The sequence below is a fragment of the Hemiscyllium ocellatum genome, chromosome 22, assembly GCF_020745735.1.
Source record: "Hemiscyllium ocellatum isolate sHemOce1 chromosome 22, sHemOce1.pat.X.cur, whole genome shotgun sequence".
Taxonomy (NCBI): domain Eukaryota; kingdom Metazoa; phylum Chordata; class Chondrichthyes; order Orectolobiformes; family Hemiscylliidae; genus Hemiscyllium; species Hemiscyllium ocellatum.
In genome coordinates this window covers 38,165,077-38,192,816 of record NC_083422.1, presented here as the reverse complement: position 1 = coordinate 38,192,816, position 27,740 = coordinate 38,165,077, and the positions used below count along the sequence as shown (strand labels likewise).

General features: G+C 38.4%; 1 protein-coding gene across 16 annotated transcripts in view; it reads right to left on the bottom strand.

Moving 5' to 3' along the window:
* tcf7l2 (transcription factor 7 like 2) overlaps positions 1 to 27,740 on the bottom strand; it is a 195,882-nt gene that overhangs the window by 103,265 nt on the left and 64,877 nt on the right. For all 16 annotated transcript variants that reach the window (XM_060842089.1, XM_060842092.1, XM_060842093.1 and 13 more), the window contains exon 4: positions 8,404 to 8,505. In XM_060842089.1, coding sequence (XP_060698072.1) covers positions 8,404 to 8,505 — 102 coding nt within the window. The remainder of the gene's footprint in view (positions 1 to 8,403; positions 8,506 to 27,740) is intronic.

Here is a 27,740-nt window from a genome sequence, read left to right as displayed (position 1 = left end):
GACAGTCGTTGAATCAATTGTTGAATTTAAAACAAAGACAGAATCCAAAATGCAATAACTGCCTGGTTAACAATCTACTTTTGAGCATACTTGATGGAAATGTATCAACTATAACCTCACCAATTTGTATGGTCTAGTTGGATATTTTTGTCTGTGTATAAACGTTTGTGTTACTAATTTGAAAAAATAAACCTTGGTTGGTAATTTGAGTATGCCCTTTTTTTTGCCAGTCTAGAAAATGAATGATCTCCAAGTGTTGTGGCTTTAATATTGGATTGATACTTGAGGGTATTGACAAATTCTTCTAATTCTGCTTCTAAAAGTCCAAATATTCCACTTCTTAACAGAAACACGGATGGTAATGTTGATACGTTTCACATGAATGCATCATGTCATAAATTATTTATTGAGAATTAAAAAGAAGCCCCTGAAAACCAGAAAATGACCCCTGTAATACCAATAAAATGGAAGGACAGAGAGAAATGGATGGATTCTGCAGTAGTGTGTGCAAGCTATAGGAATGCCATAACGACAGATATACAGAGGAATCTCGATTATTGAAAAGACATGGGCTGCGAGTATTTCGTTCTGTTAATCGAATTCCAGATAATTGAATGCTGGATAACACAGTTTAGCCAAGCATTGGGACCTTGTGATCTTGCCAGATAATCTAATATCGGCTGATCGAATGCCAGCATACTGAAATATTGCTAACTGATCAATTAAAAAGTTAAGTATTTGACAAATCATGCTTTGTGAAATTGATTAATCTCTTTTCCATTGCAAATTTACCCACATCTGGACTTCATATACATGTATAAAGCATATACATGTACTGGCAAAAAGATGTATAAACTTGACCCAGCACCCACAGAAAGAAAAGGACTGCATAATTGGTAGATGCCCGACTCAGTTCCTTTTACAATAAAAATAGGTTGATGCTGAGAATCTAATATCACCTAACACTAAACACAAAGTCTTTGCAAATTGCAAACTAATATGTATTGCATTCCACTGAAGTTCAGTGGATATGTGAACCAACATAAAATAAAGGGTTCCTATCAGCCCTTAGCCTTAATCAAACAGCACAATTTCAAGGTCCAAGTTCACACCCAAAATTGCTCACATCATCATTATTGATGTAAAGCACAGCAAAAGTAACTAATCATCCACTAACATACTGCAAATGCATACAAAGCCTATATGTTACCTACTCCGTGCAAACATATGCATTTCCTTCAAAATGTTCAGTATTAAAATTTCAGTATTTAAATATTCAGTGATAAAATAAGAATGGGCTGAATGTTCAAACTATTATCCAATACATTTAATAAAGCAAATAAATATTTTTTGCAGTTTAAATGCTGGCATTTTCTGAAGGAAAACCATTTTGTTGCAGACAAAAAATGTTTTATTCTAATATTTTAACAGAAAAGGATTTTTTTAAAGAGAAAATGATATAAGTGCATCGTTATGGTACTTTTATTTTTGATGCCTTGCCGATTACAGTGTAGAAGTCTGGAGTCCATGTAATGTTTTGCCAAGTCTAATAGAACTAGCCCCTTTACCAAATTGTAGAATAGAGCAGCAAACTTTTTTTAAAAATGTGTGTCTGATTCTGCTGTCAGGATTAGTAAACCAGGTTCAATGTAAAACTGGTGAAGTGAGCCATGCATGGATATTGATCTCCCCTACCCAAACTGGAAGTAACTAAGTGGGATAACAAGTTTAAAAAATCAATGTTGTTCTTCCATCAGCCGACAGGAGGCAGCATTCATGAAGACGAATGTCATTCTAGTTGCCATTATTCCCCTTTTCCCACAGTAAAACTTCATTATTTTATTAATTTCCATCCAAGTGTCTTGATAAATCATTTGACCATCTAAACCCCTCAAAAATATGAATATGTATTTTGAAAGGATAACTACAGCTATTGCCAACAATAATGAGAGCATTACATTGTGCGTATGCACTTTTAAGCAGAAATGAAATAGAGCCTAGAAGGGTTAACAAAGAGGTACTGTTTTGTTGAATAATCATTTATAATTTTTATTCTTCAAGCTCAGTTACAAACGAACACTCTATGAATGAAAAAGGCTACTTGTTATCATTCAGCGAGAACACTGAGGGTAGGAAAAAAGACGACATTATTCCCTTTCCCAAGCAACTCAGAGTGGGCTGTTCTCAACTTCATGTCCTACATGACCTTTTAAGTCTATGACTCCATAGTTTTAAATTTTGTTTCAACTGCTCATTTAGTTAAAGTTGAACAGTTGTTCACTGTGGCTTTTGTTTTGGCTGGGGGGGGAAAAAAAAAGGTGCAGGTGCTCTTTTCCCACTCATTTTAAAAAAAGAGCACCATGAACAATACGGTCACATTTACAGTGTGAACAATCTGCAGTCAGTCTGTACAAGTCAACATCCAACTCCACAAGAGCTGATTCTACCTTTATCTGTACGGAAAGCATCCTAAAAAAAAAATCATCAATACAAGGGAGAACTGTCCAGGGCCAATTTCCTAAAGTAATGACTTTTTTTTGCTTTTGGTCTGACTTAGGTTGTCAGTTTCAACAGCCGCCATGAAGGTTTCAGCTTGCAGAAGGAAAAAAAACATGTTGCTGAGCAGGTTAAGTGAATGAAATGTAGTTCTGTACATAACCGACAGGGTTACATGGCAACATTACTTAAAAGCTGCCCGATCTTTGGAACTGAATATACACACTGCAAAATAATTCACTGTCTTCAGAACCATCTTCACAGTCAGAGGAATGAAGAGTGCACTATTCTGAACATCCTCCTTGTTTAAATTTAGTTCAGATGAACTGCTGCTGCCAAAAGTCAGTAATTTGAAAGCTGTTCCGTCTTGCCTATTTCTGCTCTCAGGTAACCTGGTTGCCATCAGTCACAGGCTAATCAGAAACAGGTCTGTCTGTTCCAAGAATGTTTCTCCTGGTTCAAAAGCTCATCCAGCTTTTCAGTGGCTCTCTACTACAAGCAGTTTTTAAACACTGAGAGGGGCTAAAAGGAAAACAAAACCTTGAAAAGTCACTTTGTTTGAGAGTTCCCTCAATATTTACAGTATGTGGATCTTAGCTGGCAACCATTCTAAACAAATATATTGACATTCCCTCATTCTGCCATCACAGCATAATAACAATGACAAACCAAAAGCCACCTTATAACTATTGTTTCACATACAATGACTGACCCTCAATGTACTCAACACTAATTCCAGTTTAACTTTAAAAGTCAGAAATTAATTTTCTTTTTTTTAAGAAAAACAACTTCTGAAACATATGGTCAAAAACCACACTGAAACTTAAGCTTAATTTTGTCAGGAGCTTCATTTCAGTGTGACAGACAAGAAAAATCGATAGCATTCAGTTACCAAGAGAGATTTGCAGAGAAGCTAGATTGTTCCTCTTGTAGAAGACATAATTGGGGTTTTAATTAATATGTTCAAAATTATGAGGTGGGGTGTTGACAGAATGAATAAGGAGACATTGTTTTGACTAGAGTGCGCACTAGTAACAAATGTAATTTCTAAAAGGTAACTGGCTTTGCAGATGAAATACACACATTGGTAAGTCTAGGGGAAAAACACAGCGGGACCATTTGAGTAACTTTTTTATCTCAAGAAATCACAGTGGCATGATGGGTTGAATGGTCAGCATCAGTGTTTTAAGATTCACAGAATGAGACTAATAGGTGACCTTTCAAGGAGCTGACACAGATGCAATGAGTCAAATGGTCCCTTATGTTCTGTGAGGTTTGATGATTTGTTCAATAGATATTTCACAACGAGCTCAAGTTGATCTTACGGTCTTATTTTGATTGTTATATGTGACGTTCCCATCTTGCTTTATTGCCATGCTAAGCAACATGACAGTGAGCTATGACAGCAGCACATTTTCAGGACAGCATGGACTTCTACTTATCCAATGTTTTCCCCAAAAAAAACATACTTAAGAAACATCTTTTAAAGAAAATAAGTCCTGATTTGAGAGTATTGGGACAAAATGTTGCAGCACCAGTCCACCATACCAATTTGTGCATCATGGTTCCTGATATTCATGAAGCAATAGCAGCAATTGTTTCAAAGAAGTTTTGTGCCTAAATGCTATTCTCAGTTCCAAGTATAAATTATCATTCAAATACAAATGTTACATTCTTGAAGATCTTTGTCTCCTCAAACATATAAAAGGAACAAGATATGACCATGGTGATCAGGTTTTTAAACTTAAGACACTGTTGAATCAAGAGCCAATATTGATCATCAAGCACTGGGGTAATGTTTGAACAGAACTTCATGCAAGTTAAGATACATACCACCTCGTTCTGAGCTTAAATTAAATTAAAGAGGATAGAAGATCAGAAATGCTGCATTTCCAGCTCCGATTGGTCAGATTCAACTAGAGATGCAAAACCTGGACAGCCAGGTGCCCATTAAAATCAGATTGTTAGAAAGCAACACAGATGCATCATCACCTTGCATTTACAGTGTAAATTCTGGCTCTTATTTCCTCACAAGAAAACTAGGAAAAAAGATGTGTTGGGACAAAGAAAGCAGTTTGAACAATGAAACCATGGCACACAGCCACTGCTCCTCTATAATCTGAACCAAGCAAATACTTCTGATGTAAAAGCACCTTCGATGTCAATGGGTCACAACTTCAGATTTACATTAACAGTGCCATCATTGGTACAGCATCAACAGATGATGTTAGGCAAAACTCAAGCAGATATGCACCGGGGACCCGATGCTAATTTCCTGCACTAGTATCTAAAGGACAGTCTGTCTTGGAATGTGAATTAGTTTATTAATTTTCCAAAAAAACTTCTAAATTCATGCAAACCTCCCATTAAACCATTTACTACACTTCTGATAAATCACAACTAAGTGACATTAGTTGTTCTGTGCCTTAAGCAATTTCTTTCCAATTACATTCTTGAAATAGTGCCATTAACTGCCTCACTAGCTTGATTACCCACTTTGTCCAGCTGTTTTGATTGTGCTAAGTTTGATAGCCAGCCATGTGCATCTACTAAAGTGCAAACTTCATTTCTGAACCTCTTTACTATTTTGGAAAAAAAGCGGACTTCTGCAATCAATAAAAGACACAAGGTATGTATTTTTTTTAATTAAGTGGATAATTATTAAAAGTGCTCCATACTGTTCTTTATGACATTTCTGTGAGCCACAGCAGAATGACCTCTGGCACCAGTATCATGTATTACTTTTACTGCTTGGCTGCAAGTTGCTGCTTCTGGGCCATAACAGCTGCTGAGCGGAGCAAACAGCATTACGAAAAAACATATGAAATACTGCCAAGAAGTAAATCCATGACCTAAACTCATCAAAACAATATAGATACAGAACATGCAATCAATGAAAACCAGAATGACATACACAAACTATCAGAGACCATACAATTTCCCTCTTAAGTATCACCACATGAGCAGAAATTCAGGAACTTTCGCCAAAATCCTAAACCCATCAATTTCTCAATTACATTGACTTTTGCATTAACACACTTGATTTTGATATTTTAAACTTCATAACATTATATCCCACTTCTCCTAAAGGCCTTTTTGCTGAAAAGCATTAGTGTTTGTCAGGGTTGAGGGGATTTGGCCAGAAACTAGGTTAACCTGGTGGAATGTGGTTGCTATCTTGCCTGCAATGATCAGGAATGTACTCCTGCTAATCCTAGTCAACCTCTGAAGGAACTGGACTTAGGGATACTTTCTTTATCTTTGGACCATTATGAAGCACCTTATCAGACGTTTAACTTCCTATCCTTGACTCAGCAAGTCATTGTGGCAACATTTGCAAGAGGGAGTTGAAATGTTTGTAAGTTATGAACAAGTTTGCATGTGGATCTTTTAACATAATTTCAGTTTTCATTTCCAAGTAATTTGCTTGCACTTATCTTCAATAGCATTTAAGACACTGTATCTCTGCACAGCTATCAATAACTTCACTTAATATCTTGGTAAGATAATGAGCAAAAACCTCTCCACTTTCAATAGAGTTTTGCGTAGAGGTGGAAAAAATGTGGAATGGAGTCCATTTTTAATATTACATGGAACTGTGAGATTTATGGGAAGTCCCACACCATCAGGTAACTTGAGCATTAAAAATTTTTCAAACTTCATTCATGCAGTGCAACAGCATCTGGCATACATATCAGACAGATTAGTGACCGGGGAAGGTATGCTTTGAATTTAGTGAAAAACAATTTGTCATGCTACCAAATTGCAAATATTCGATGTAAAGCAGTCACATAATCATTGGTATCTCGCTGTAGGAAGATTTCCGCTGCTTGCTATCTGTAGCAAAATCATAAACACATTCTTTGTGATTTTGCTTTGAACAGAAGCATTCTTCACCCTAGAATACTGGTTGGTAGCCACATGTTCAAGGCTCATGCTGATTAGGAGGCTTACAATGTTTGCAGTTAACAAGACGTGAACAGGGATAGCAATGTATGAGCACGTGGCGTGTCAACGCTTTTGTTTTCTAATGTTTGTGTGAGAATACATCACAACGTTTATTGGGCTTTTCATCTCAAAAATGATATTCTAAGACAGAGGGATTGACATTAAACCACTATTTATGTTCAGCTGAATTCTGTGCAAAACTCCAAATAATCACTGACTGCATCCAAAACCCATATCACAGAACCACCATAACACAAGAGTTTTTTCACTGTCCATGTAAATTAACTAGTTTTGGAAACACTTTCAAGTCATAGTAAGATATGATCAGGACAAGTTGAAGTGTTAGTATGCCACTAGGAGTACAAACTAGACACGTTCTCTGCACACTCACTTTTTAAATTTTTTAAAAATGGAAAATTCTGCATTTAACCACATTAATCGAAATGGACAATGGACAAAACCATTTAAAAGAAAAGCACTAATGTTTACTGGGAGTATTGTCTTTAGGGAATTTAGGAGGGGTGTCAAACACAAGGAGAATTTATATCAACTGTAAATGAGTAGATACCCAAAACATTCCACCTGTAATCACTGAGAGGCTAATTCTCATTAGATCGAGAAAGACCTTTTGCCAAATAAAATAAATAGTTTAACAGAAAAGAAATTGTCATTTCATTCGCAAACTGAATTATATACATAGCAGTTAAGAGGAAATCAAAACTCCTACACAATAGGTGATGCCAGAAATTTACCATAAAGTTGTTTTTTGAAAAGGTAAATAACACCATAGTATATCTTACTAAGTTAACCATTGGACAATTAATCAGGACTTGATGAACACATAACAAAGGACTGCACACAGGTATTTTGTTAGCAGCTGTGGAGGATCACAGTGATAATTGGGGTCAAAGAATAACCTATTGTGCAGTGTTCAGCCAGTCACTGAAGCAGAGCAAAGAGCATTGCTCAGGGTCCACTTCTGCTTATGAATACAGAACAGGAATGTTGCTGGAAAGGGAAGAGCACATTACGATCTTATAATATTCTATAGTTACTTTTATATGTGTATGATAGCAATATAGGCACTAGATTACTGACATCCATCAGTTAGATCCTAGCATTTACTCTGATAAATCTCGTTCCCTTTTATCACTGATTCAGGCTCATGGGTTCAAAAAAATTCAGACTCCATGAAGTCTGCCATGAGCATAAATGTTGCGAAGTGTATGAGAGCTATATGCAACCCCCTTCCCGAAATAAATCCAATTTAACATTCCAATTGCCACAACAGTAACACATTATGCTATTTTCAAATTGAGTGAAGAATTCAACCATAAAACACCTTATACTTCCAGTATCTAACTGCCTATGCAGCCCCTTTTCACTTCACTATAGTTGGGAACACATTTCACAAATACTGAGGCAGAGGAGAAAGTTTTCTTATAAATGTGTCTACATATAAGTATATTAGTTGCAATATGTTTTTGTGTTTCAGAGCCATTCACTTCACATGATCAACAAGTAATCTATTTTCTACTAATGTTCAGCTTCTCTCCATACATGAGTCAAAAGTGAACCATACCCCAATGTTTTCTGTAAAGATAAGAAAAGCTCAAAGAAAAATTGAATACTGTTGTTCAAACAACAATGAAGGCACAATTTAAAAGATATTTTCAATCCCTGTCTGACCATGGGCCAGGAATGGCAACCATACTGTATGCCACTGGCAAGGTCATTATTTGTTATTTTAAGATTTGAACTAGTTCCTATTTTGGCAAAGGTACATTATACACAATAGTATAATCACAGATCTTGTGTGCTTAAATATATATTGTACACAACAGCAACATTAAGGCATGTTCTCCATAAGTCATTTACCAACAGCTTTATTCTTGAATGATAGTATCCTTTTGAAATACTCACACTGATGCAAAGAAAATACATCTAGCCACTACTTACAACAATATGTGCTGGAGATGGTGACCTAGCATCCTTCAGTCCTTGCCTACCCTGTAGGCTCCCTGCCTGCACATCAATCAATGGCCATTTCATCTGCAGGTACTGGATATGGGAAACAAAATAAAAGAAAATGATTAAAAAAGAAAAAAACAAAAATCCATAAGTACAAATGAATGAACACAAAATGATAAAGTATAAAGATGAACGATCATAAAAACTGTTTGCCATGATGAAAAATAATGCCCTCGACATAGATCTGAATAATGGTTTCACCTTCTGCAACATGCATATTAATACACTAAATATTTAATGCAATAAAATTGGACTAAGGCAGTCCATTGAATTTCATGAAAATAACACTACTCCCTTTCCTAAGTCCTCATTTTTCTTTTCTCCAGTCTCAACGTACAGTCAATTTCTTAGAACTATAACCAATCTCAACTTATTTCACTAGTTCATGTCTTATCAACTCAATTACATGTGTTTGAACATAAAGCAGTGAGGTGACTCAATCAAAAGTGAAACAGGAACAAACAGGTTAGGTGCAGGGCCAAAAAATAAATTTTTACACAATTAGTTGGATCGGGTGGAAGAACATGGAATCAAGGAAACTTTTAATTTAAAAAAAACAAGTCAGCCACAGAAACGGACAAATACAATTGGGTAGAACTTCAACAGAATCAGGATAGTGAGTTCCAGAGGGAGTCTAGAAGCAGAATTTAAACTAACAACACGCAGTGAAAGAAAGTCACCCTCTAGGTCTTTTTGCCATTATGTCCAAGGGTCTGTTAACTGATAGACACCATCATAGCTGGTATAGATACATAATTTGTCATATTTAGCAAAATGTACCAAACTTGCGTTGGGATTTAGTCACATAAGGGTACAAAGTGCTTAACAAGGAATGTGACATTTTGATGGTATTTTCTGTCATTTCCAACTTGAACTGTTGTTTTGTAATATACTTACCAATAATTTATGAAAAACATATTTTTACAAATAAAAACAGTTGATCCATACAATCACTTGTTATCAATACTCCACATTCATAAGATACCATAGAATAGTCATCAACTCAAAGAATTAGATTATGACAGTATTATTGCCCTTCGAACCCAAATATTACAATACAAATTAGCCAGGCAAGTTAAAATTGAATATTTAAATAACCAAATTTGGTTGCATGTAAAAATGCAAATTATTTTCACATCCATAACAATATTAAATGAATTACTTTACTGGCAAATAATGCCTGTGATGAAAATAGCAAGTCTCCTTTCACCCAACACGGAAATTTGTACAGAAAAGCACAAAAGTGAATGTTCACCAATTCTGGTTTTTCCAGCAGATATATTCAAAGGTGTGCAATATTGGATGTAACAGTTAATTACTTCAACTCTGAAATCATGAAACACAGTCTGATTTTTTAAAGGCATCAGATCCTGTAGAAAACACATATGGAAGGCATCCCACAGGTCTCCTTGGGAACAGATTTGTAATTGCTGGCCTGACATGGAACTGGAACTTGCAGGTGTTCTCGTAATATTACCCTGGTTTAAAAAAGCACAATGGGATGTTTGAGCAAGAAACAAAGTACAAAAAGGTTTTATAAGTGTCTAAAGTCAAAGGCAAAATGTGTCGGGGTTGACATTAAACTCAGATTAAGATCTTCAATCCATTCGAAAATGTTCTAAAAGAAAAATACTGCCAAAAAAAGGAAATTTCAGCCAAAACATTTTTGCAAGTGTGACTCATGGCAGCCCAATGCTTACATAATCTTCCACTCAACATCTCATCAATTTTACAACCAGTCACTTCAGTGTCCATCTCATGAAGTCTCACAGCAGAAGAGGTGGAAATGCTTGTGTCGTTGGGACTTTGTCACGTTCATACCACTGACTATGTTTAAATCCCAGATGTGTAGCACATCAGATCCTGCAAGTCAGGATCTGCCCTTCACACTTGGTCCTGCACTATCATCCCCCCAAGGAAATAACCCAGTAAGGCAAGTTTGTTGCTAGCACCTGGAAGTACTAGGGGCGGGGTGGAGGACAGGAGGCCTATACTATATCCTGCTAATCAGCACAGAGGGCCACATCACTGGATACAGCCTGACTGGGATAAGATTGCAAGCCAGGTCAGTGCAATGCCCCACAGGAACACAGTAAACAGCTTTGCAGGAAAGAGGTTAATGATCGTCCGCTCCCTGCTAAGATGAGTACCACCATCTTCTCTCTGCCAACTCACACTAGGGTCATCAGTCATTCTGACTCTGGCTCGCATCTCATCATGGCTTGTGGAATACAACTCCCGTTATTGCAGCCTTTATGTCCATTTAACAGCTCTCACTACCATGTCCTTCTGAACACCTAACCTTCCTGTTCGCTGTGTATCCTACTTACTCGCTGGACATCTTACCTTCTCTCTTCTTCCAGCACCATTAACTGATTTTCCATCCTCTATCATTACTGTCAGTCCCTCCCCTTGTCTCATTACAGGAAAGATTGTTATTCCGCTGCTATCTCCCTCCCTCCCTCCATCCATCCCACCCTACATGCAGTGTTTGTCAAATAAGTAGCTTGTACACGCTGTAGGTGAGACATTGATGGATCTTGTTGCTACACAGCAATATGCTCACCTTCTTAACTGATCAGAACAATAACAGGCTGCCCCTTAAACACAATAAAAGGCAGAGGCTGGCAGTCTCAGAATAAGTACAAAATAAGCATGAGATGCACATGTTGTCCATGTATGCAAGGCAATTGAGCAGAAACACGCAAATCCTCAGTATCTCGGACATCCAAAGTGAAGTCCTGAAGTGTGGATGTGGCATATGAAATTGTCAAGGTCTGCTCTGTGCGTGGTTTGGCATTGCTGAGTTGTTTGGAGAAAGGGTGGATGAGGACAGTGTCCATTAAGCATGCAATGATATTGTAGTGAAGACCAAGTTGCATGAACAGCAAGTGGGAAGCGCTGCTGCCACCAGGCTACACTCTTTCACGCCTGAAATTGGCAACATCTAATTTTTCCAGTGAAGGAGATGAGAATGGGGGCTGCACAGACGCAAGACCAGTTGAGCTATTAATGACATACAAATGACTGAAAGGTAGTCATTGCTCATTAGTGAGATTCTGAACTCGCCTTTTACAATACTGGGAAGGTGGTGTGGTGAGGAGGTAATTGGAAAAAGGTCTCAATGTCTAGGTTCTGCTTTTTTTCAAACACGCCATATTTTTCACCATTGTCCACACTGCTCAAGCGAATAGAAAATTCTGCTTATGCAGAGTTATTTGTTGATAATAATGTAATCATCAGCATTGAGCAATGATCTTATTTGTAAGGCGTCTTAAATATTTTATATACTTACTGAACAAACTTCAACTTGTTGAATGGCTTGACAACAGTGGATAATGCAACATCAAAAACAGCCTCAAATTACAAAACAGTCACAGCGCAGAATGCAAATGTGCCTTGTCAAGCCAAAAGAGATTCTCAGCAACAGTATTTTAGTTAGTCTCACTCCTCTGCCCTGCCCTGTAGCCTTGCAAACTTCTCTTCAGGTGCTTATCCAATCTTCTTTTGAAAATTCCCTTTTGGAATCATTGTTGTAAAACTGTTGCAAATTTGGATAGCTGCAATCATATCAGTCCTTGAAAGCTCAATACACGCATGCACATACACTTTTGGCAACTGCCTGTGCGGTTTTTCATAATCTCTAATGATATGCTTGTAGAGGAAGTCTTATCAGAGCCAGTTTTCTTAAAAAAGTAGCAAGGATTCCTGATTAAAATTTTAACATCTTTTCATTTTGTAACATTCAGTACATTCAAGTTTTGTGAATATTTTAAGAGTGCTTATGGGATAATGAGGGGCACATGAATGAGCACTGTATCAATATTTAAGGGTTTTCTTATATTAGAACTCCTGCCTCTAAAATAGTAACTGGAGTTCCTCTCACCCTCCAAAAAATATTTATGATTTTGTTAGTTTTTAAAGCTGTTGCCACCAACACAAGGCAAATAGCATACAATTATTTTAAAGGAATAAATGGATTTGGCGATAGGGCAAGATGAAGAGTAGACATGCATGCATGAAGCATAAACTCTGACAAAGAATTGCTGACAGTGATGGTGAGTTGCTGCACTTTTATTACTAAGTACTAAGTTTTTTTAAATATCTTGTGCCGATATTGATTTGATAACTGGCTAATTGTTTTCAATTTAATCTTTAACAAAACATTTCATTTGAGAGATGAATGCCATCTGAACGCCACCTCCAGAATTAAATGCCAAAATTACTCAGAACAAAATTTGTTTGCCCCACTAGTGATGGAGAGATCAGAGGGAAGAAAGGATCGCAAATGAAACCATGAACATGTACTACAATTGTTGCACATTTTGAGATAAATGTCATTTTGTTACAGCTGTGATGTGTAATTTCAGGGCAGCAAGATCCAAAAATAAACGAATGGTCACATAATCTGCATTTGCTATTAGTCAGAATAGCGCACTGGTATCATGGACTACTTCCTGAACACTGTATTTCCCCATCTCCCACTTCCACTGTCCAACCACTCAGTGTTGCACTTAATGTATACTGTACTAGATTATGAGCTCAAGTAGCAGAAGAATTCACAATTGTGACTCAGAGGTAAATATGGCTTACTCAGCCAAAATACTGCCTACAGTCTCCACTTACAGCCTGAGAACAACTGCTACTTTAAAAGAAAGTACTCTGCTATTATTTGCTGCTGCTGCACAAATCTAGATGCAACCAGTTATTTAAGATTCATATTCTTGAACTGCATATTGTCTATTAGTAGAATTGTGCCATCAATACTCTGAACCTTATCTGGATTTGCTATTTTTCAACCAATTTTCCCTTGAAACACTTCAATGCTAACTCCTTTTGTTCTTGAGCCAAAAAACAATCCTGAAGCAGTAGAATAACTCCATTATTTAACAAATCTTCACATCATTTAATATTTTCCAGAATTAAAATCTGAATACACTAACAATTCCTCAAAATTCCTGAAATTTTGTGTATTCCAATGGATGCACATCAGGAGGTATGCTCACTTGTTTCACTTTCTAAGAAATAAAATGATCACAATTGTGTAATGGAATCTAGTGCCAGCATCTAAAGTTTCTGGATAAACTGCAACACAAGGTGGCCAAAGCTCACTCATCAAGCCTTGAAAGAACAGTTTCCCCTATCTTTTCCACTGCATGTATCCAGGTTCATGTAACACAAGAACCTTCATAGGTTTAAACCACTGATTTGAGATGGCTCTTAAACCAGTACCATATGTGAAAAAGACATTGCATTCTCATTGCAATGACCATTTCTGGATCTATGTGGCAGCTTTGGATTTCACACGGCATACTGTAAAGCATGACAGCACTAAAATCAGGCACAATCTGTGCTTTAATGTGTTAGATGTAACAATCTACTTATAGGTGCTAATATAAACCAGTTCCACTTCTCTGGCTGGTTGGAGTTTGCATCTGAAATGCAAAACGTAACTCAGGAATAGACTTCCTCAGATTTGCTGCAAATACAGTCCAGTACTTCTACTTGTCAGGACTCCACAATGTGAGGGTGACATCAGCATATCACACTCCTATCAAAATAAACCAATCATTTTATATTTGATTAGAACATTGAATTATTTGAATGCTGGAGAAGTCAAGAGATCAGCCTTTATGACATGGGATCAGTTAGTTCATTTGGCTGAGCAGCTGGTTTGCAATGTAGAGTGATGTCAACTGAGAGGGTTCAATTCCTACAATGGCTGAGGTTACCATGATGGTCCCATCTTCTCAATCTTGCTCCTCACCTGAAGCATAGTGACCCTCATGCTAAGCTCACCACCTGTCCCCTATTTCTCATAAGAGAACAGCTCTATGGTCCTAATTTAACCTATGACAACAATAAAAAGGTCATTCCCAGAGGCTTACATCAGTTTCTAAAAAGAAAATCAATATCATCAGTTAAATGCTGAAGAAATGTAAAAGTTAAATAAGGACATCATTGTTTGGCAAGGTGGAAGTGGGTACTACAGATGTTGGAGATTAGAATCAAGATTAGAGTGGTGCTGGAAAAGTACAACAGATCAGGCAACATCTGAGAAGCAGGAAAATAGACGTTTCTGGAAAATTCCTGATGAATGGCTTTTGCCCGAAACGTCAATATTCCTGCTCCTCGGATGCTGCCTCCCCCGTCATCAGTTAGAGTCAATTCACATTATTTGTTGGACTTGAGTGAACCTACTGTGGCTCGTTATATTAATTTGCACAAGTACAAGCTGGTGTCAAGAAACAGTGAAAGTGAGCAAAGTCTGAAGTCAAAGTTTCTGTCATTAAAAACATGAATGACATCCACGACTGCATGTGCAATGATGACTGACCACAGATATTGCCAACTTGTCTTCTTTTCAAGCAGCTTTTTTCCAAATCACACTCAAAACTTCTTGCCTCACCAATACATTGAAAGGAAACTTTAGTTACCCAATTTCCTCCCCTACCTATTTTTATTCCCACTGCCCCAATTTTCAGGCATCTACTTCAAAATTCATTTTGTCTGCAGCTAAACAAAAGCAACACCACAGCTAGACATTTTTTCCCCTCTCATGCCAATGCGATAAATAGGGTAGTTCCACCCTGAATTAGCAATTCCACATTGCTTTCATATCTGCTTATCGCCATTGTTTCTATGGTGACTGTTTCTTATACATATGCACGTCATCTGTGCTCTTTGATTAGCTGACTGGATGCCTGGGTCTGTGGGATCTTCGAACACAATTATGTGTACTTTTGGTTTTGCCACACCCTTATTCCCACCATAAAATGGCTTGATTCATCGCAATAATCCATCCAATCACAAATTGCCAGCCTTTTTCCATATTAGCTCGAAGTACATTCAGAAGCATAATCAAATGTTCAAAGTAAATTCTGAAAATATAAATCAACCTTAAATTAGTCTACAAGGCATCAACTAAACTGCATATTCATTCTTTTTTTTAAAATTGTTGGTGGAAGTTTTGATCATGTTTAGCCGAATAAAGGAAACCCAAATCTTGACAGCCAATTTGGTATATGTTATTCATACAAAGGCCTTTATTTAATAACTGGAACATACTAGTTTTATTGTAGCCATTGGAGTGTTAATGCATAAAAGGTCTCTCTGTTGCAGCTTTTTTAACTATGCAGCTAGGTCAATTTAACAACTATCAAGTGCAGGACTTTCTAGTCCAATTGCTTATCAAATGAATTTATGCAGAGAAAACCAAAAGGAAGATAGGTCCTCAACTCACTGCAGATTTGATTTATAATTTCATATTGCAGTCAAATCTGCAAGTAAAATCAGAGTCCACAGCAAAAGGTGCTGAGGAAAATAAATAAATAAATCAAGAAAGTTGCAAAGCCTGCTGATCTGCTTTCTGAGGTTTAACTTTATTACCAACGCAACTTATTTTTCCTCATTTCTTTACCTGAACCACATGTTTTATGTGTCTGCATTTTAGTGTTGCTAGTCTGCACAACATGTAATTTTCAATTATGTTAAGGCATAACAAGATCACTGCCTGTAGTGCCTTGTGAGTGTGAGGAAATGAGACTCAGCCCTACTGCAGAGAGAGATAACCAGAACCAGATGGGCACAAGCAGTCCTACAGAGTTACGTAGTAGTAACCACCTCACAAACAATTCACTCACACAATGGAAACAGACGCCAGATAATTGCTGAGGCCCCATGCTTTCTGCACATAGCATACAGCGTTAAATTCTAGACTAGAAAAGTACGAAGGAAACACAGGTCAAGAGGTTTAATGACAAATTTGCCATGAGCTGAAATATTTCTATAAAGCTAAACTGGATTTCCTACCAGTTCAGGTCAAAAATGCATTTAAGTACCAAAATTATTTATTCTTCAACTGCTCCTTCCCTCAAGTACACAGAAAAATATCTTTCAAAGTGTCCAAAATGTAAATCTAAATTTACACAAAGGCATGAAATGATCTATATAAACTTTGTGTTTTAAGTATTTTGGGTACTATAAACCACACATTTTGTTTTTAAAAAATCTAACTACTGTTTGGTACAATTATTTATTTCAAGTTCCAGGAGAATTCACGGGCCATTTTAATACAACAGGCACTTGGGAGTCCGATTCAGTGTCCCTATCAACGTTCCAGCCTCACCTTTAGTCAAAAGGGTGTATCACTCACTACCCGTTCACCAAATTTCCCAGAAAGAGACCCTGAGGTTTACGCACTTAAACTAAACCTCTTTTCATAGAATAGAATAGGAGCCCTACAGTGTGCAAACAGGCCATTAGGCCCAAGTAACCCACCCAGACCCATTCCTCTATAATCCCTCATGGAGGATTAGAACAGAGAATTTCAGAGTATAATTAGAGAGGGGGAAAACATAACATTTTCTCTGTTATCTTTCAACATTTCACTACTTTGTGGTATACAAGTGGATATAATAATGCTAAAATATATGCAATTTGAATGTTATTTTCCCTAATCCTTCCTATACTTTCACATTTCTTGGAATGGAGTAGGAGACAATGTTCCATGGAAACTTTGGCCACATTGTAGAGAAACCACAACTATCTTAAGGGTTGCAGCAACACTGACATAATTAACAATAGAGATCAAGAAAGTACAAATCAAGTATTACATGTGATCCTAACCAAATTAAAGTGGTCAGAATATTCTAACATAGTTCAATTATATGTCCAAGTTGCCATTAAAAATATAAGCCCTTAGTTTACAGTTTTGGAAACTGTTCTTTCCCCAGGAGAGCCCAGAATATTTGAAACATTTCCTGCTATAAAGTTAGATTTCCAAAATTTGACTTTCTTAATATGAAAAGATTGTCAGGCTAAGCAATGCATTTCTGCTATCTAATTGTACACACGAAGCACACACAATTGAATGCATTGATCAGTAATAGGCACCCCAAATACCAAGCAATGCTATATGCTTTTTTGCATCAGAGAGCGGCGGGGGCTGGACAGAAGTGGAGGCAGAGCACAAAGCCGGTCGGGAAGGTAAGTGATTGTTATTTGAGTGGGTGTGTTCTAGACCCCAGGTCCTACAAAGTAGGGCCTCCTTCCCTCCCTCCTCCTCTAACCTAAATTAAAAGTCCACAGACCTGCCCCAAAAAGAGAGTCCAAGCACATTCCTGTGGATTGAAGAGTGAGGCTTTAGCTCAGGAGTCTTTGACAAGGAGGTTGAGTGAAGTGATTACGCCACAGTTGAAGAGGGTGAAGACATGACTGCCAAGCTGGTTCAGTGTGCTACGTGCTTGATGTGGGAGGTCAATGACTCTGGTGTGTCTGGCTCGTATAAGTGTGGAAAGTGTGTGCACGCTCAGCTACTGACAGAGCATATTGCAGCGCTGATGAAAGAACTTGAGGACCTTAGGCTCATCCGAGAGAACAAGATCTTTCTGGACAAGACCTTCAGCGAGGTTATTACACCAATCATACCAGAAGAGAGCAGAAGAGAACAGACGATGAGGAAGGCAGAGAGGAGACAGGTGCAAGAGACCCCGGGGGAAGTACCTGTCAGGAACAAGTTGAATCTTTTGGAAACAGTAGAGACAGATGACACTGCCAGTCTGCGAGACGGCCAGATCTGTCAATCAAAATTTGGCGTGGAGTCAGAGCGGAAGTGTCGGACATCGCACAGAGCCGTGGTAATAGGGGACTCCATAGTGAGAGGAACTGACCAGGGTTTTTGTGACAGCAGATGAGACTTAAGGATGGTGTGTTGCCTTCCTGGTGCCAGGGTTAAAGACATCACAGACAGAGTGCAGAAAATCCTCAAGGACGAAGGTGAAGAGCCAGAGGTGGTGGTACATGTCGGCACAAATGATGTCAGGAAGAGGAGGAGGAACATACTACAGCGGGACTTCGGAGAACTAGGAAGGCGGCTGAAAAGCAGGACGTCCAAGATGGTTATCTCTGGTTTGCTTCCAGTTCCTCGGGCTGGTGAGGCCAGAAACAGGGAGATAATGGACTTGAACGTGTGGCTGGGGAACTGGTGCAGGAAGCAAGGATTTAAACTCTTGGATCACTGGGGTATGTTTTGTGGTAAGCATAAATTATATGAGAGAGACAGTTTGCACCTGAATAGGTTAGGGACCAGCATTCTGGCAGGCAAGTTTGCTACTGCAACACAGCTACGTTTAAACTAAGTAAAGGGGGGGAGGGGACAAACTGGATGTTTAAGAAGGAAATTGGAGGGAAAGTTAGAACAAGGGAAATCAAGAAAGACAACTGCATCAATGAGTCAGAAAACTCAGAAAGGGATCATGCTGTCAGGTTGAGTGAAATACGAGTTTATGGGAAGGGCGAGGGCAGTAACAAATTAAAAATACTATACATGAATGCACAAAGCATTAGAAATAAGATGGATGAACTTGAGGCTCTTTTGGAAATTGGCAGGTGCGATATTGTGGGGATAACTGAGACATGGCTTCAAATGGACAGGGCCAATGAATATTCAAGGCTACACGTGCTATCGTAAGGACAGACTGACGGGCAGAAGGGGTGGGGTGGCCATGTTGGTAAGGGATGATATTCAGGGGGATCTAGAATCAGGGGATGTAGAGTCAGTATGGATAGAGCTGAGAAATACTAAGGATAAAAAGACCCTCTTGGGAGTTATCTACAGGCCCCCAAACAGTAGTATGGATGTCAGATGTAAGTTAAATCAGGAGCTGAAATTGGCCTGTCGCAAAGATGTTACTACCGTTGTTATGGGGGATTTCAACATGCAGGTAGACGGGGAGAATCAGGATGGTATTGGACCTCAAGGAAGAGACTTTGTGGAGTGCCTCCGAGATGGATTCTTAGAACAGCTGGTGCTGGAGCCTACCAGGGAGAAGGCAATTCTGGATCTAGTATTGTGCAACGAACCAGAATTGGTCAGGGACCTAGAAGTGAAGGAGCCATTGGGAAGTAGTGACCATAATACAATCAGCTTCAATCTGCAATTTGAGAGGGAGAGGGTACAATCAGAAGTGACAATATTTCTGTTGAATAAAAGGGAACTATGGAGCTATGAGGGAGGAGCTGGCCAAAGTTCAATGGTGCAATACCTTAGCAGGGATGACAGTGGAGGAACAATGGCAGATATTTCTGTGAATAATGCAGAGTTGCAGGATCAGTTCATTCCAAAAAGGAAGAAAGATCCTAGGAAGAGGCATGGGTGGCCGTGGCTGACGAGGGAAGTTAAGAAACATATAAAGATAAAAGAGAAAAAGTATAACATCAGCAAAGATAAGTGGGAAAACGGAGGACTGGGAAGCTTTTAAAGAACAGAGGATTATTAAGAAGGAAATACGCAGAGAAAAAATTAGGTATGAAGGTAAACTGGCCAATAATATAAAGGAGGATAGTAAAAGTTTTTTTAGGTATGTGAAAGGCAAAAAAATGGTAAAGACTAAAATTGGGCCCTTGAAGACGGGGAATATATTACGGGGAACAAAGAAATGGCAGAAGAATTGAATTAGACTTCAGATCTGTGTTCACTGGGGAAGACTCAAGCAATCTCCCTGAGGTAACAGTGGCTCGAGGACCTGAACTGAAAGAAATTTATATCTGCAAGGAATTGGTGTTGGAGAGACTGTTAGGTCTGAAGGTTGATAAGTCCCCGGGGCCTGATGGTCTACAACCCAGAGTACTGAAGGAGGTGGCTCGACAAATCGTGGATGCGATGGTGATTATTTTCCAGAGTTCAATAGATTTGGGATCGGTTCCTGCGGATTGGAGGGTGGCTAACGTTGCACCACTTAAGAAAAGTGGGAGAGAGAAAGCAGGAAATTATAGACCAGTTAGTCTGACCTCAGTGGTGGGAAAGATGCTGGAGTCTATTATAAAGGATGAAATTACGACACATCTGGATAGTAGTAACAGGATAGGTCAGAGTCAGCATGGATTTATGAAGGGGAAATCATGCTTGACTAATCTTCTGGACATTTTTGAGGATGTAACTCTGAAGATGGACGAGGGAGATCCAGTAGATGTAGTGTACTGGACTTTCAGAAAGCTTTTGATAAAGTCCCTCGTAGGAGGTTAGTGAACAACATTAGGGTGTATGGTATTGGGGGCAAAGTACTAACTTGGATTTAAAGTTGGTTGGCTGATAGGAAACAAAGAGTAGTGATAAACGGCTCCATTTCGGAATGGCGGGCAGTGATCAGTGGGGTACCGCAGGGATCAGTACTGGGACCGCACCTTTTTACAATATATATTAATGATATAGAAGATGGTATTAGCAATAACATTAGCAAATTTGCTGATGATACTAAGCTGGGTGGCAGGTTGAAATCTGATGAGGATGTTAGGAGATTAAAGAGTGACTTGGACAAGTTAGGTGAGTGGTCAGATGCATGACAGATGCAGTTTAATGTGGATAAATGTATGGTTATCCACTTTGGTGGCAAGAACAGGAAGGCAGATTACTACCTAAATGGAATCAATTTAGGTAAAGAGGCAGTACAGAGAGATCTGGGTGTTCTTGTACACCAGTCAATGAAGGTAAGCATTCAGGTACAGCAGGTAGTGAAGAAGGCTAATAGCATGCTGGCCTTCATAACAAGAGGATTGAGTATAGAAGCAAAAAGGTTCTTCTGCAGCTGTACGCGGCCCTGGTGAGACCACACCCGGAGTATTGTGTGCAGTTCTGGCCTCCAAATTTGAGGAAAGACATTCTGACTATTGAGGGAGTGTAGAGTAGGTTCACGAGGTCAATTCCTGGAATGGCAGGATTACCTTACATTGAAAGACTGGAGCGAATGGGCTTGTATACCCTTGAGTTTAGAAGACTGAGGGGGTATCTGATTGAGACATATAAGATTATTCAAGAATTGGACACTCTGGAGACAGGAAACATGTTTCCGCTGATGGGTGAGTGCCGAACCAGAGGATACAGCTTAAAAATATGGGGTAGACCATTCAGGACAGCGATGAGGAGAAACTTCTTCACCCAGAGAGTGGTGGCTGTGTGGAATGCTCTGCCCCAGAGGGCAGTGGAGGCCCGGTCTCTGGTTTCATTTAAGAAAGAGTTGGATAGGGCTCTCCAGGATTGTGGAATCAAGGGTTATGGAGATAAGGCAGGAACAGGATACTGATTAAGGATGATCAGCCATAATCATATTGAATGGTGATGCAGGGTCGAAGGGCAGAATGGCCTACTTCTGCACCTATTGTCTGTTGAAACCATTTCTCTTACATCCCTGTAGACAATAAGATGCAGTCTTATTTATGTCTAACATGCATGCACACCTGAACGTGTACAAACTGAAATAAGAGTGATACTAAATGAGATATCATTGCCTATGTAGATGGTGCCGATTGATCTTCCAGATGGCTGCTGGAGAATGTCTCCTCGTACTTTACTCTTCTAAGTATTACCAATAAATTAATAAGAAAAGTTAAAGATTCCTTTGTGGTAGATGCATGCTGGAACTTAAGTGTTCCCTTTTATGTTACAATCACACAAATCAGCGCTTAATGCCTCATTTATAATGGGTCAAAAATCACATGACACGTGGTTGTAGTCCAACAGGTTTATTTGAAAACACAAGCTTTTAGAGCATCGCTCTAGCATCTGAAGGTTGAGTAAGGCTTCAAAAGCTCATGTTTTCAAATAAACCTGTTGGAGTATAACTTGGTGTTATGTGACTTTTGACCTTGTCCAGCACAATCCAACACCAGCACCTTCACATCACGACTGCCATTTACATTACAATCGATATTAATGATGTGCTATGCTTCATTGATGTTGTTGCCATCCTGGGGTTCAATGACCCTTTGTGTTAAATGTGCAATTAGAACCTTGAAATTATATTAATTATATTGCACAATACAGCAATAGAGAAATACATAAATTTTAAAAATGCACAGTTGTTTAATAGCTTATATGCCCATTTCTAATTTTAGATAATTCTCCTTGGTTGAAGAATCTCAATACAGATCTACAATGGAAAAGCAGTTGACATCAGCAGTATTTATTTTTGCTGCAGTCAGTTTTACTACCTCAGGAGGAACTAGGCAAAACCAATGTTTCCTCAAAGAGCTGTTCTTCATGACAATACAGGAGTTGTTCCTCCGGAGTGTTGCTGAACAAAGAGATCTTGGAGTACAGGTTCATAGCTCCTTGAAAGTTGAGTCACAGGTAGAAAGGATAGTGAAGAAAGCGTTTATTGGTCAGAGTATTGAGTACAGGAGTTGGGAGGTCATGTTGCAGCTGTACAGGACATTGGTTAGGCCACTGTTGGAATATTGCATGCAATTCTGATCTCCTTCCTATCAGAAAGATGATGTTGTGAAACTTGAAAGGGTCCAGAAAAGATTTACAAGGATGTTGCCAGGGTTGGAGGATTTGAGCAATAGGGAGAGGCTAAACAGGCTGGGGCTGTTTTCCCTGGAGCGTCGGAGGCCGCAGGGTGACCTTAGAGGTTTACAAAATATGAGGGGCATGGATAGAGTAAATAGACAAAGTCTTTTCCCTGGGGTGGGGGAGTGCAGAACTAGAAGGCATAGGCTTAGGGTGAGAGGGGAAAGATATAAAAGACACCTAAGGGGCAATGTTTTCACGCAGAGGGTGTTCGTGTATGGAATGAATTGCCAGAGGAAGTGGTGAAGGCTGGTGCAATTGCAATATTTAAAAGACTTCTGGATGGGTATATGAATAGAAAGAGTTTGGAGGGATATGGGCCGGGTGATGGCAGGTGAGGCTAGATTGGGTTGGGATATCTGGTCGGCATGGACGGGTTAGACTGAAGGGTCTGCTCCATGCTGTACATCTCTATGAGTTCAGAGGGTCATCCTCTAGATCATCCTGATAGGCACACAAAGATCAAAATATAGGAAAGTCACCTTGCCCATTGTGCACTTGTGGATAGGAACACCATTTCAACTACATCCAAGATCAGAGCAACAGAGGAGCACAAAGCCTGATCACAGAATGAGCAAACTAAGTGCTGTGAAAATAAACCCGCAGTTTAGAAAATTAGACTTCAAGCAAGGTAAGCTTGGTATGGCATAACATGTTCATCCTTTATACTAGGAGGTCACTGACATCAAAACAGCAGCAAACCTGCCCAATGAACAATCCAATGTTTGTGTTGATGACACTGCAATTTTTTTAAGGTTAGGGATTAAATCATCTCCAAACTGGATGAGCCAATTAGCCCTGCTACAACTGGCAAGTAGGTCAAGCCTGCATTCGTAAAGGTACATGATGTATTATCGCTATAATAATAAACCAAAACATTTTAAACAACAGAAAATCTTTTAAAAATGAACAGCATAACTGATGCCTATAAAATGGAGTGAAGTACTTTGGTGACTGATTTCCAGTCTGATCCAAATATAGAAGAATTAAGTTGTTTAAAGGCAATCCCAAGTTAATGAGGCATTAATTAGGAATCTTGTTGACGATTTAATAATTGCATTGTTGAGAAATTCAGAAAATTGATGAATATAAAAATTAGCAATTATTTTAGTCATGACAATCTAAGGATTTGATTCTATGAAAAAATGTATGACACAGATGGTCATGCACCCCAGGATAACGTGGAAGAGATCCCAATGTATTCAAACTATATTGGTATTGATTGGATGGCAAATTGACACTTATCAGCAGCTGTGGAGAATGAATCAGTTCAATGATAATTGACAGTTAACCACCAAGCTTTCAATTTTAAACCAGGTAGGTCAAAGCAATGTCCTGAGTAATGAACCAGAGAATGGCTATACACTACCAGTGTGCCACAACATCCCTTCAGAAAAGGGCTGTCAATATTTTCAAATCAACATATTCAGAAACGTTATGATACATATCTGGAACAGGTAGGTTACTACCACTGTGCCACAAGAGAATGGCTGTCATCAATTTGTTGAAACAGATGTGTTATACATTACAAGTTAAATGCTTTTAGATAGAATCCTTGCGTTTCTAGTTAAGATTTTTATTTCAACAAGCCACACAATATAAATCTCTTCAATCTTCTGGATCAATCTTCATTAAACACGTTAAAACTCTTTTGGCAAAAACCACAAAAAAAACTAAATTCAAACAAACAGCTATTTAGGTATATACTGGAATACTGATTAGTTATTAACGGATTAGCTCACAACACCAGTTTGCCTTGTTACCTTTAACTCATTAGATATTTAGCATCCCATTAAGAAAACTAAATGCTAACAAGATGTACTATGTCCATGTTCTGTCTACAAAGAACAGAACCCTGTATGTGTAGCTTCCCGCGCACACAAATGCACTGCAATGCAAGCCCAACTGACAATCCTAAATTGGCTGCCAATGTAATTTTTCATACACCCAGTATTATTTAGCAAATGGTATCTGATTGCAATATCACTTCTAATATTGGTCAGTGTGCTGCGAGTCTTGCATGTGTGCGCTGATTAGGCATGGTCAGTACCTTGCTCATGGCAAACAGCCAAAGGGAAATGCTGATTGGCACAAATCAACCATCTTTGGAATGCACAGCCCAAATAGCAAATCTCACATCAGTACTGAAAAAAATTCAACCAAATGATTAATCTAAGGATTGATGACTGTGGAACATGGAAATTGCTCGAGAAAAGATCAAGATTCGTTGAGTTCACTTCAACCATCTTCATGAGGTAAGTGCTGAAGATTTTGAGACATCGTTGCAATCAATCTCTATAATTGGTTTGCAATATACATTGATGTGAGGCCCGATAGGTCCAAAACCACCTGTTTTGTCAAGTACATTATTCTTGTCATGTCTTGTCTCAAAGCACCCTCATTCTTCACTCTAAAGTGTAACTGTTGAGCAAAATGTAATCCATATCAAAATTAATCAATACTTTTCGGTTTTAACATGTTCCTTCAGACGCTTTCTATAGATTCACCACTTGTGGACGGAAATATTGGCCTGAATTTGCAGTTAGCAGACAAAACATTTTGAAAGAAGTTGTCCATAACCAATGAACAGACTCCATGATGTAAATCTCCCCAATAATGATGCCAGTTTCAGTCCAGTGTCTGGAGACAGTGATGTCATCAAGTAACCATGAGTTTGAAGAATTCTCAAAACACCAAAATTGTTGTGATCTCAGTTGAAAATGCTGGACAGGCCAGATCTTTGTTATGATCTGGCTTGACAAACCATCTTTTAAAGAATAACATGTGGGAGAACCAAGCAGGCAAAAATAAGCAGGATACCAGGGTTGAACCAACAACCCAAAACAAATATGTTCACGAGACAAGTTTAAACAAGACAAACATTAGCAATAATAACTAATTAGATATACGGAACGGATAATAATGAACCATTTAAATATTTTAAACCATACACAACATTTAAATTGTTTTTTTAAAAAAAACACACAAAAACAACTTGGACACCAACGTTCAAGTTTAATAACAAGCTAAAGGAGGCAAAACAAACTGCAGGCCAACATCAAATGGGCGATGCAGTCCACCCAGACATTAGTGACACTGTGGGTTCTTAAATCTCTAAAATTCTCTCTCATTTACAGGGGACATCAAATCTCCACTTTCTAAGATTTAGCTATGGAATGGCCTTCAATCTTTCCAATCAAGTCCACTTCAACCTCTAAAATCACGTCTTGGTAGTTCAGTCTCCTCCTGAGACTCTTACTAAGCATCTAATTACTAGCACAATTTCAGCATTAACAAACAGTTAGCTTCAGCGAGTTGCCTCAGATTTCTAAAATAATATTTTTCAGGGTCAGGAACATGGTTCAGTCAATAATTATGCCTTAGCATTCCATTACAAGATTACTTATAGTATAGACTTGGCATTTTCACGGTTATTGCCATGAGAAAATTCATAATATTTGAAGTTCACATCAAATCACTAATTGTATGTTTATCACATGCATGAAGGCTACAACAGTGTGCCCCATGGAGGAGCAGGCAAAATCTGGACTTCCAGATGTACAGACACTAGAAGTTGCCATCAATTTTATGCACAGTCATTGCAACCTCAGGGAACGCAGTATTTCTGTATAATCCAATGCCTCCAAACCCATAATCACATTATCTCTTATATCCTAATAACTAGCTACAATTTTTTTTGAACTGCAACATCCACTCCTGCATACAGCCTTCAAAATCTGGTCACAGCTACAATTTATAAACTGGCAAAATTACCTGCAAATTCAACATTACGCTCAACAGCTCAATGACTGATTTGTTGTACCAGCAGCCACTGTCGTGATAGCTTCCATTTAACAGGCCTCTCTCACTTTAATTTTCCGTTCATCTTTTCCTTCCAATTGAAAGTCATCTGTCTCACATCAGCCCAGTTCCAAAATATATTCAAATCTTCCTGTAGCTTGTCCTTTTGAGTTTACCATCTTCATTCACTTTGGAACATCTACTAATTTAGTCACTTGGCTTGTAACTTCTAGCAGCAAACCAAGAAGAGAGATCCCAAAACATACACCAATGAACCCCATCAAAATTCTTTTCCTATCCTCTGGGTTCTAATATTAACTATAAATTCAATAATATTCTTTTCAGGGCAGGCCAATAAACAATGCAGGCAAGTTGCAGTTATTCTTCTACCCTACAATAACTTCTAATTACAACTCAAAAATCCTAAACCCTTCTGTTTCAATACTCCCATCTTCTTTCCAGTTAGGGCCAAACTGTTGACAACTGATGCTCTGGACAGGAATGGGGTGAAACCATCCAAAACTCATTTGATCCAAGACCTTTAACAGTGATCAAAGAGAAAAATTACTTTCTATGAATGAGCCTCTCAGAAGGGAAAAGGCATTCAAACAAAAAATTCCAATCTTGAAAATTTAATCCAACAAATTGCATAAACAGGTAAAGCCAGGCTGTTAAAAATTCAAATACATTCATGGGTGCTACACAAATGAACTGAGAAAGGTTTATGTTGAAACAAAACATCTTAATTTAACAGTAAGTCTCCAACAAATTTCAGATACAGAGTAAGAGCTTTAATCTGATACACAACTATTGAACTCCTGTTCTCATCATATAATTAAGGAATTATTTTGGCATCCTTAATATATGCATGTTTTTTTTAAATAAAAAGAATTTTGTTTAACCAAGGATGGGAGGAACTACATTGAGCAATTGCATAGAGAAAGAAGGGAGATTGGATAGATTGACTTTGTTTTCACGAACGCAGGAGTTTGAGGGGCAACCTGATAGAAGTTTATAAGATTATGAATGACACATGCACACACATAAATCTATTGGGTGTATTTGCATTTGCAGCTACAGTCCATTTTGTTCAAGAAACACAATCCGTAGAGTCAGT